At 48.2% G+C, this 12,230-nt stretch overlaps 1 protein-coding gene across 2 annotated transcripts in view; it reads left to right on the top strand.

Moving 5' to 3' along the window:
• Positions 1 to 12,230, top strand: part of LOC144144762 (solute carrier family 13 member 2-like) — a 64,043-nt gene that overhangs the window by 29,053 nt on the left and 22,760 nt on the right. For both annotated transcript variants that reach the window (XM_077676274.1, XM_077676273.1), the window contains 2 exons: positions 8,313 to 8,420; positions 10,917 to 11,097. In XM_077676274.1, coding sequence (XP_077532400.1) covers positions 8,313 to 8,420; positions 10,917 to 11,097 — 289 coding nt within the window. The remainder of the gene's footprint in view (positions 1 to 8,312; positions 8,421 to 10,916; positions 11,098 to 12,230) is intronic.

Raw genomic sequence — 12,230 nt, 5'->3', positions numbered from 1 at the left:
GTGGACACAAACTTATATAGTAGTGACCACTTTTCCACCGTATTGACATACATAGGCAAAGGCACAAACACTTCCCCTTCTCATAAAAGGTTCAGTGAGGGAAGACCGAAGTGGAGTACATTCACAGAAACATGTAAACTACACTACGCATCCATAAAACACCTTCACGTGGAACAGGCGACCCAACGGCTCATGGCGCACATCCTCGACGCCGCCGACAAGTCCATTCCACAGGCCTCCGGTGCCCTGTGCAACGCAATCAGGCACTGGTGGAATGAGGACTGCAGGCGAGCGCGAGAGGCCCAGAACAAGGCGTGGGGAGTCCTTCGCTGGTGCCCCACGTGTTCGCCGGTACCCCTTGCCGGTATCCTTCGCCGGTACCCCTTGCATCCTTGAAACGGGCAAAAGCACTCGGGAAGCGCGTGCGCCGTGATCCAAAAGGGAGAGTTGGCATGCCTTCCGCACATCCATAAGCTCATACACAGACACACGCAAAGTATGGACGCGTATCCGTAAGCTCAAGGGACACCAGACACACATACTGTCCCTGGTGAGCACAACAGAGGACACACTCAAAGATCAGGCCAACACTCTTGCACAACACTTGCAGCACGTGTCCAGCTCTGCACACTACACACACTTTTATCAAATACAAACCATCTAGTGAAAATACGTCCTTGAGGGATAATAATAATTCAAACACCCCCTATAACTCCCCTTTTACACTTCATTAGCTGAAGCTGGCTCTCAGTACTTGTAAGCCTTCACCTCCAGGTGGAGACAACATTACGTACACCATCATACAACACTTACACGCAGACACACTCGAAACAATTTTGCACCTCTACAAAAAATATGGCTTTCGGGCCACCTTCCAGGATCTTGAAGGGAGGCCATCGTAGTGGCTTTTCTGAAGGAGGGAATGGATCCGTCTCCCCCTGCTAGCTATCGTCCCATTGCCCTAACCAGCTGCCTGTGCAAGCTGTTCGAGAAGATGATCAATAGGAGACTCGTTTACTGTCTAGAGTACAGCGGTGTGCTCGAGAGCTGCCAGGCAGGCTTACGGGCGGGGCGATCCACGAATGATCAGCTAGTTTCTTTAGAGGCCTACATTAAGGATGCATACATACATAAGCAATACTCCATGACGGTATTTTTTGATATTGAATAGGCATATGATACGGCATGGCGCTAGGGCATTCTTACAGACTGAAATTCCTTTGATATTTCTGGTAACATCCCCGCACGGGGCACCTTGAATATTCATGGTGACGGTGAGCAGCGACACCGCGGACCCCGAGCTCCCAACATAAGCCGTGTCCAACCGTGGCGAGGTGTTTAAAGGTGAAGGGTAGAAGCCGTAAACGGTGGCCGTCGGAGCCTTGGTCAAGCTCCGGCCGATGGGCTCCCTGTCTGTTCACCAGGCAGGGAGCTCCGGGACCTCTTTGACTACCAGGGTAAGGTCAAAGGAGAAAGTACCCCCGTCTCCCTGCTTTCTAATGTATCATATGGCATTTTCCAAACCCCCCCCCCAAACGTGATCGGCCCCCGAAAAGGGGCCGCACCGAAGTTTCCTTTCCTCCGTTGCCGTCGTTAACCTTTCCTGAACCGAACCATTTTTCTCGATTTCTTGTGATAGAATCCCTCAATTCAACCCACCCTCTTGCATCTCAGTCAGTCTTCTTGATCGCCAAGTATCTTGAAGCCATAGTAGGAAAATCGTATAAATGCAAAAAACAAAGGTCTGGTGAACTCCTCATTGAAATAAATGACAAGCAGCAGTCTGCAAAGCTTCTAGCTCAGACTAGACTGGCTGATCTTGACATCCGGGTCACACCCCATCGGAGCCTCAACAGCTCGCAGGGTGTGATATCCGAGACAGACCTCCTCAACGAAACCGATGCGGATCTCCTTGCCGGCTTGAAGGATCAGGGCGTCACTGCCGTGAGACGCATCACTATCCGTAGAGACGACAAGGAGATTCCCACCAAGCACATCATCTTGACCTTTGACCGCGCAGTTCTCCCACAACATATATATGCAGGTTTTATCCGGTGCTCAATACGTCCGTACATCCCGAACCCGCGGCGCTGTTTTAAGTGCCAGCGGTTCGGGCACGGTACGAACTCTTGCCGTGGCCGAACGACGTGTGCGAAATGCGCGGCGCACGATCATCCTAGTGACAACTGCCAATCCGATACCCTCACTTGTGTAAACTGCGGGGGACCGCATGCAGCGTACTCCCGCAAGTGCGAAAAGTTCCAACTGGAAAAAAAGGTTATCAACATCAAGGTAACCGAGAACATCACCTTCCCGGAGGCGAGAAAGAGGTTCGCCTCTTTCCCTCTGGGGAGGTACCCTGACGCGGCTCGCCGGGGGGCGGAGCGGCGTCTGGTGTCCACAGGGACCCAGTTCAGCGAGTCTGACCTGGTCCCGCCCCCGCCCCCCGCTGGGTTGCCTCACGGAACCCAACCCGGCACCACGCCGCTTGCTGAGGCAGCAGCGGTTGTGGTGCAAACCACTCCTGTCGGGACCGGTGCCGCTCCCGCCTCTGTCTCCCCGTCCTCCAGTGCGTTGGAGGGTACCGAGGTGATGGACACCACGGGCCCCGCACCGGCTCCCACCGCCACCGCACCGCCTGTGCCACCTCTGGCGCCCCCGACGGTGGCGGCTCAAACAAAGGGCTCCCGAAGGGGGGCCAAGTCCGGGGGGCCCGGTCCGTCGGGCACCCCTCGGACATCCGATGACGAGATGGATGTGGGGCCGTTCCTGCCTGCAACGCAGCGCAAGGAGCGGCCACCGACTTCCAAGCCTGCAGAAAGGCCCAAAAAGCCCAATCCAAGAGTAACAGCCCCGAAAGACGACACATGAACACACACGAACACACACATTCCAGTCATTCTTAAATTTAAATAATGGGAACAGAAAATATCATCCAATGGAACTGCAGAGGCCTCCTTAAAAATCTTGATGATGTGTATGAGATTCTGCATGCCAGTCAGCCAAGTATTATGTGTCTCCAGGAAACCCACCTCAACTCTAAACAAACAAATTTCTTAAATAGGTACATGGTATTCAGAAAGGACAGGGTTGGCTGCACCCACTCTTCAGGAGGTGTGGCCATAATCGCCCGGAAATCATTAGCATGCCACCCTGTCACTTTAAACACTGTCCTCGAGGCTGTAGCGATCCGTACCATAATATTTAATAGGTTGATAACAGTATGCTCCATTTACATCTCTCCTGATTTTGCACTTCTGAGCTCTGATTTCGAGGCACTGGTTGACCAGCTGCCCGAACCATACATACTAACAGGCGACCTTAATGCGCACAACTCTCTTTGGGGCTCCACCAGAACGGATGCCCGAGGTCGCCTGATAGAGACGTTCCTTACATCCTCCGGAGCATGCCTTTTCAACAAAAAACAGCCTACATACCATAACTTAGGACACAATACATACTCGCATCTTGACTTGGCTATTGGTTCCGCAGTTCTCTTTCCATGTCTTGATTGGGGTGTGGGCACAGACCCATATGGTAGTGACCATTTCCCCACTTCATTAACGTATATAGGTATAGGCCCGAGCAGTCCATCTTCCCATAAAAGGTTTAATGAATCACAAGCAAACTGGAGCACATTCACACAAACATCTCAACTACACCACACATCCATAAAACACCTACACGTGGAGGAAGCCGCCCAACTCGTCACGGCGCACATCCTCGACGCCGCCGAAAAGTCCATTCCCCAGGCCTCCAGTGGGTCCCTCTGCCCAAGGAGGCCCTGGTGGAACGAGGACTGCAGGCGGGCGCGAGAGGCCCAGAACAAGGCGTGGGGTGTTCTTCGCCGGTACCCCACGTCAGACAACCTCATTTCTTTTAAACGGGCAAAGGCTTTTGGGAAGCGAGTGCGTCGTGAGGCGAAAAGGGAGAGTTGGCGCACCTTCCTCACTTCCATCAATTCATACACTGATACACACAAAGTCTGGACACGAATACGAAAACTAAAAGGACAACAGACACACAGCCTGCCCCTGGTTAGTACAACACGGGACACACTGGAAGACCAGGCTAACACACTTGCACAACACTTCGAACACGTGTCCAGTTCAGCACACTACACAAACACTTTCATGAAACACAAAACATCTGTGGAAAAGAAGTCCCTGCGTGATAACAACAAGTCGCACACTTCTTACAATTCTTGTTTTTCAACTCATGAGCTGAAGGTTGCTCTGAGCACATGTAAGACGTCAGCTCCAGGTGCAGACAAAATCACATACACCATGATACAACACCTACACCCAGACACTCTTGAAACACTCTTACACCTATACAATAAAATATGGCTTTCGGGGCACATTCCTCGCTCTTGGAGGGAGGCCATAGTAGTGGCTGTCCTAAAGGAAGGGAAGGACCCTTCCTCTCCTGCCAGTTATCGCCCCATTGCCCTGACAAGCTGCCTGTGTAAGCTGTTCGAGAAGATGATAAACAGGAGACTTGTGTACTTCTTAGAGTACAATGGTCTTCTCGAGAGCTGCCAGGCGGGCTTCAGGGCGGGGCGATCTACCAACGATCAACTCGTTGCGTTAGAGTCTTATATCAAAGATGCTTTCCTCCACAAGCAGTACTGCATGACGGTCTTCTTTGATCTTGAAAAGGCGTACGATACTGCTTGGCGGTACGGCATCCTCAGCGATTTGAAGTCCTTTGGAATGTCGGGTAACATGGTGAATACGCTTGTTAGTTACCTGTCTGAAAGAACGTTTCGTGTGCGAGTTGGAACTGCACTTTCTAGGGTTCATGTGCAGGAAAACGGTGTACCGCAAGGTGGAGTTTTAAGTTGCACTTTGTTTATTGTGAAAATGAATTCTCTTCGGAAGGCATTGCCACCGTCGATTTCATGTTCAATTTATGTAGACGACGTACAATTATCTTTTAAGTCTTGTAACTTGTCTGTCTGCGAGCGCCAAGTGCAGCTTGGTGTGAACAAGCTAGCCGGCTGGGCAGATAGCAATGGTTTTAAATTTAATCCAGGAAAGTGCACTTGTGTTCTGTTTTCTAAGAGGCGTGGCATTCGGCCGGATCCAGACATTCGACTCCACGGGGCCTCTATTCCTGTCAAAAAGGAACACAAGTTTTTAGGTATAATCTTTGACGAAAAGCTCACATTCAACCCCCACATAAAACAACTAAAACATAAATGCTTAAAAACAATGAATATCCTGAAGGTTCTGTCGCACATCTCTTTTGGTGCTGACAAACAACTTCTTTTACGTGTTTTTACCAGCTTGATAGGCTCACGACTGGACTATGGTAGCGTTGTTTATGGGTCAGCCACTAAAACATCCCTCAGAATGCTGGACCCTGTGCTTCATCTAGGGCTCCGCTTGTCATGTGGTGCCTTTCGGACTAGTCCAGTCGAAAGTCTTTATGTAGAGGGCAACAAATGGAGCCTAGAACGTCAGCGAACCTACACAGACTTGCTTTATGCTTTTAAAATCTCATCAATGCCTCACCATCCTTTTACATCAGTTTTTTATGACACATCCTTATCTCAACTTCTTACTAATCGTCCATCAGTCTCTGCTCCCTTCGCTTTCAGAGTAAGAGAAGAAGCGTCGCAACTTGATGTCATGTTCTCAGACACCATCAGAACCTCCGCTACTGAACTTCTAGTACCGTGGCAGCTTCGCCCGATATCTTGCGATGTATCTTTTACAAGTGTCGAGAAAAACAGAGTGCCTAGAAGCGCGATCGTGCAACATTTCTTGTCCCTGCAGCACAAATATAAGTGTGCTGAATTTTACACGGATGCTTCAAAAACTGCCACAACTGTTTCCTGTGCTGCGCATGGTGGCACCTTTAATGTCTGTAGAACTATGAATAGAAATACAAGTATCTTTACGGCAGAGGCCTATGGCATACTTCTTGTAGTTCAACATATTGTTCTAAGTCGAATTCCGAAATCTGTAATTTATACTGATTCTTTAAGTGTTGTGCGTACATTATCCTCAGAGAAGTCTAAAAACCATGTGGTCAGTGCTCTCATTAGTACTCTTATGTCTGTGCATGCGTTAAACCTTGAGGTGACCGTGTGCTGGGTGCCAGGGCACTCTGGAATTCCAGGTAATGAGACCGCAGACCGAATGGCGGCCGCTGCTGCCCTTACCACTACCGTTGACATAACAACAGTACCCTACACTGACCTCAAATCACACATCAGACAACACCTTCGCACAACATGGCAAGCACACTGGAATCAACAGACTGACAACAAACTACACATTATAAAGCCACTCTTGGGAGCGTACACCACTGATACTCACAACAGACACAACGAAGTTACTCTGGCTCGATTACGGATAGGCCACACGCATGCAACACATTCCCACCTGCTCACGGGATCTCCTAGACCTCTGTGTAGCAGGTGCGGGGAGGGCCTATCCGTAGTCCACATACTAATAACATGCAAGGCACTTCACACAACACGACACAAACACTTCAGAGAACTCTACAGACAATATATCCCACTACATCCATCGCTGTTTCTAGGGGACGATGCCAGTGTTTCTATGAAACGTGGTTTTGATTATTTGTCAGATGTTAAGTTTTTAAACCTTATCTCATATCACGCATAATCAAATCTGGCCCTATACACCAGCCATCACCATTACTTTTAATTGATTTTACTATGTCCGATTTACATGTTTTTATACCTACCTTTTTGTGGTAATCACCTCGCTTCATTATATAACTTCTTTTCTGGCGCTCTTTGCCCTCGTTGGCCTTGCGCCATGAAACACCAACCATCATCATCATTTCTGGTAACATGCTGAACGCTCTTTCTATTTACATGTCTACACGAACATTCCGTGTCAGAGTTGGGCGGCACTATCAAATGTCGACTTGCAGGAGAATGGCGTGTCTCATGGTGGCGTTTTGAGCTGCACATTGTTCATCGTTAAGGTGAACTCGTTCCAAAAGGCAATGCCGCCCTCTGTTTCTTGCCTGGTTTCTGTAGGTGATGTTCAAATATCTTTCAAATCATGCAGCATGTCCATATGTGAACGTCAGGTCTAGCTTGGGGTAAACGAACTTTCGATCTGGGCAGACGAAAACGGTTTCACACGTAATTCTGCGAAAAGCGCCTGTGTTGTATTCTCAAAAAGGTGCGGCATCCTACCCGATCCCGACATAAAACTCAATGGTGATTCAATTTCAGTAAAAAAAGAACACAAGTTTTTTGGGTCAACATCATCTATACATCCATTCATCTATACAGTTCATCTAAATCCATCATCTATACAGATTCGCTGAGTGTTGTCCGTACATTGTCATCCGGAAAGTCATCGAAAAGCCATGTCATTAATCTTGTCTTCAAATTCATTATGCTAGCTTATTCTTCAAACCTTGAGGTGACTGTGTTAGGTGTCGGGCCACTGTGGCATCGGCGGAAATGGACTGGCGGATGAAATGGCCGCCAGTGCTGCCCTCCGAAACACAGTAAACATAACAACACTACCTTACACAGACCTCAAGCCACACATTAGACAGAAACTCCGTAAAGCTTCGCAAGCAGACTGCAGCGAACAGACAGACAACAAAGTACACGTAATAAAACCACACTTGGGATCATACGCTAGCGACTCACACAACAGACACATTGAAGTTTCCTTAGTTAGGTTACGAATAAGCCATACACATGTGACACACTCGCACCTGCTCACTGGATCTCCAAGACCCCTGTGTAGCAGGTGTGGGGAGGGCCTATCCGTGATACACATCCTCATTCAAAGGAAAGACACTCGACATTACACGACGCACACACTTCAGAGACCTCTACAGGCAACATAATCCATTACATCCGTCATAGTTTTGAGAAGAAGATGCCATGTTTTCTGTTCAGCGCACCTTTAAGTTTCTGTCAGAAGTTCACTTGGAGCTAATCTCATACAACCCACAGTTATTCGCCTGGTGGAATGCACCAGCCACCTTATTTATGTTTTAATCACTCTTGTACTTCATCCTGGCCCTGTAAACCAGCCACGCTCATAGTCTTTAATTGATTTTATTCGTGTTCCCTCTAACCGATTTTAGTTGTCACCTATTTATCAAAACACTTCTTTGGCGTTCTTTACCCTAGCTGGACATGTCCCATTAACATTCAAACATCATCAAAATTCTTAGTGCCGATCCTTCTCGCCTAACGACAGCACAAGTTTGTCTGTTTCCTTTCATATTAAAATTGCAGGTACCAGCCCTTCTGGATACTGCTGACATTGTGCGTTGATGTGTTTAAATTTATGCAGGTTTCCGGAATGGTCCGTCTCGCTACTGACGGTCTTTATGATCATCATTTGGAGCTCCCAGAATCCCCGCTTTGTGCCTGGCTGGGCTAGCCTGTTTCCTTACGGCAAGTGAGTCGGTGTGCCTCCTGAGTTTTAACCCCGAGTTGTAGTTAGTTTATCTTGGAGTTCACATCCTCCTCATTGGAAGTCACAAATTATTCGCGACAAAAATGGCCGCGTATCTGCTTGCTCCGCCACAAATGTCGTCGAAAGACAATTGCCTTCTGCCGCCCTTGCAACGCAACACGCGGTCCGCAGTTCACCCACCAAGCTCCCAGGCTCACCCCTCACCGGTCATCCTTTCCATGGTGGTAGGATGAGATTTTTCTATCCACTTTTTCCGCTCTTGCAATGCTCGCGCCCCGTTTGATACAGGAGCGCGCATCCCGCTTGCCTTTCTTTAACGCGTTGTGTTTCTATGATATTATAGCAACCAACCAATTCAGCTGTGTTTCAAATTAAAAGAACCTGCTTGTGTCGGTTAGGCCTTCCCTCAAGCACGCCTGTCTGTTTTTTTTTTTTGGCTGCATATAGTGAATACGTATGAGCCACGCCAGGGGTTCTGGTTGTTTGGAACGCTCTTTCTATACATATACGTCGAAATATTCCTTTACGTTTTGGCCGGCTACTTGAATCTAGTGATAAGAGCGATAGACGCACACAAACAGACGCCCTTGACAGGCAGTCCAACTTTTTTCGAAACCCAAAAAATCAAAATGTATTGCAGATAACCAGAGTGTCGAAGATGCCGACGAGGAGTTCGCCACGATGTGGTAAGCGAGCGGAAGTGTTGAATTAGGAGAACTCAACACAAGATAGGGATGCGGTGACCGAGATTGTGGTAACTTATATCCGGAGAGTTACAAAGAGTGCGACGGCAAAATGGGATTCCGCTCCAGTGTGGACGACGGCCGCGACAGCAGTCGGCCGTGCTGGAGCAGAATCCAAATTTCATCGTCAGGGGAAAATTAACTAGGCGCGTAGTCGGAGCGCGGACAAATAGAAGGCACATTGCGTTTTTTGTTGTTGTTTATGGAGCCGAAAAAAAACACCGTAAACGCTCGACATGTACCACTTCGGTGTAAAAACCTCTCGCGTTTGTCACAAAACTGGTACTGATGATGCTGTTACGCCTCTTCATAAAAAAAAACCGCCTTATGTTTGTACCAAGGAACATTACGCAATCCGTACCAACTGGAGCAGGTGTTATGCAATGTATTTATCATTATCGTAGCCCGTAATTGCCCCGGTCATTTTGGCGAAACAAAATGGCACGTTGTTTGAGTGAATTGGTTGGAAGCGCAAAGTTTATTACAGTACTCCGCTTTAAATTGTTTCCTGCTGTCTGTTCACAAGTACTGTTACCTCCTTCCCAATATTCGTATCCGTTTCTTTTCGTTTTTTAATTTAACCATACATCAAGGTATAGGTTTTTATATGTATATTTATTTTTGGGTATGTTCAATCATTATTTTTCAATTTTATTACGCATAGTCATCTCCCGGTCTCACCCGCCGTGCTGGCTCAGTGGCTGTGGCGTTGTGCTGCTGAGCCAAAGGACGTGGGTTCGATCCCGGCTGCGGGAATGGTATTCTGGTGGAGACGAAAAGCAAAAACGCCCTTGCGTCGTGATTTCAGCGCATGTTAGAGATTCCCAGGCAGCCAAAATAAACCCGGAGCCCTGCACTACCGCGCTTCTCGTAGCCCACGCGCAGCTTCTGTTAATAAACACCACAGCCAATCAATCAATCAATCTGCCAGACTCGACGCTCAGACTGAAGAGGGCAGCCAGGAATCTTCTAGAAATGGTCCCCGGTTAGGCCTCACTCACTTTTTAGCATACTACAAAGGTCTATGTTATAAACTCTTTATTGTTCACAGATGTACCAAATTGAGTTCTGTAGGGACCGGAAATGCAGTACAATATAAAGAGAGCCAAATCACAACTTATGTGGCTCACTTCCTGGTGCTCAGGCCGTGCAGCACGGATACTCAAAGAACCAAAGAATGCGAAATCATTATCTCCTCGCATAGCGCCGATTGTCGAATACCGAAAAAAGTGGTTTGTGTCTGCTGTAATTTTTAATGGTGTTTTGAAACATTCCCGAAGAATCTCTACGAAACATTACGTGTGAGTTTCAGATGGAGGCGAACAGCGCGAACGCCCCTGTGTCGAAAGTTCTGCGGCACGTTAAAGATCCTCAGGTGGTCAAAACAAAACCCGATCCGACGCCTCCACTACGGGGCCCCTCATAGCTTAAGTGCAGCTTCGGCATGTTAAACACCACAATCAATAAATGACGTCTGACTAGTCGATTTAAATGCGTATGCGTTGGTTTTTTTCTAACAGAAGTAACTTGCGTTCTCTTAGTGAAAACTGCGCTCTTGAGACAAAATTCCCTATTGGCAATAGACCATATGCTTGCTTGAGAAAATTCAGGAGTTTTTCAGCATAGCGTGATGACATTGAGGTGCCTAATGGGTAGAAGACGATAGCATTGTGCCGTAAAGGACACGTGGCACCCCTGTATTTTCTCTTGCATGTTCTCCCTCCTGTCATCGCAGGAACATCAAGGCCAGCACCCCGGCTGTGCTGGCGAGCTTCCTGCTGCTCGTGATTCCCAAGGACCCCATCGGAATGACGCAGGGCATGGGCTTGCTCACCTGGGAAGAAGCGTGCGCCAAGGTCCACTGGGGCATCGTGATCCTCATCGGCGCAGGCTTGACACTGGCTGATGCCTCAAAGGTGAGTTTCCGCTGCCATCAAGATGTCGTTAAATCACCTTTATCGACCGTTTCCAGGGAAATTGCATATTTTTGCTCATGGGAAGTCTCCCTGCCCCGCAAGCATTCCCTAAGCTGTGGTCGCATACATTGGAGAACCCCCGGTCCCCTAGTTAGGAGCCCGAAACAACTTGTGGATGATTAGGTTACGCAAAAAAACCAGTATGCCTTCATGGCTCAACCCTTGATTAGCACCTCGTTTCTAGCAACGATTTGTCATAGAACACCACGTTATCTTGCTGAAGCCAGGAATATCTGCATGCATACGTCATAAAGTCGCTTCATCATGACTTCATCAATTCTTCTCGAACCTCGTGCAACTTCTGACTCGCTCGGAAAACGGCGACAGTACTTATACCTATCTAGTGCGCTCTGGTATCTTTGCTGTCTTTGCTTGGCAAATGGGCGTAAATGAAGGCTCCGCGCCCCACGCTATTTTCATTTTTATTTTGATTGTCTGCACGTACTATAATAATGGGCCAGAGTTGAATGGGGATACGTTAGCATGGAATTTGCATATCCGTGGTCAAAAGCTCTCAGCCTTATGCTCGCAAGAGCACGCCATTGCTCTTAGGTGTGGTCAGTGTTCAGTGCTCGGCAGGATGATGAATACACATCGTCCTTATACCCGTGAAATCAGGGGACTGTTCTGACCAGATTTTAATAGCGTTGGGCGTGTCCAGAGCCGCCAAATAGTGGATGGCCCTGATGGCCATGTCAGCCTAACGCGGGATGCCGTCCTTGAAGAGACACCTGTGTTGGGTTACTGAGACGTTGACAATGGACTGATCAAAGTAGACGTTTAGACTGGGATCGTGTGTAGCATTAACGCGGACCCCCGAGTTGTTCGCGTCGCGGTATAGGTAACGCGCACACCACTTGCCATCCGCTTGTCTTGGACTTGCAAGAAGACGAAGAAATTAACTGCACTTGTGTCTGCGCAGCCTGAACACATGATGGAATTGGGCTACTCCTTAGGGGCGATTCACTTGAGTCAATGTGACAATATCTCCGCTGTTGTGATTGTGGAGACTGAATTTGGATATCTTGAAACCGCAGAAAGAGAGGTTCACACGTAATTGGTGCAGGAGATCG

This window comes from Haemaphysalis longicornis, unplaced genomic scaffold (assembly GCF_048455015.1).
Source record: "Haemaphysalis longicornis isolate Haplotype H1 unplaced genomic scaffold, Haemaphysalis longicornis Haplotype H1 scaffold_7, whole genome shotgun sequence".
Lineage (NCBI taxonomy): Eukaryota > Metazoa > Arthropoda > Arachnida > Ixodida > Ixodidae > Haemaphysalis > Haemaphysalis longicornis.
Note: the sequence above shows the minus strand (reverse complement) of the source record. Positions and strands in the feature narration are given on the sequence as shown.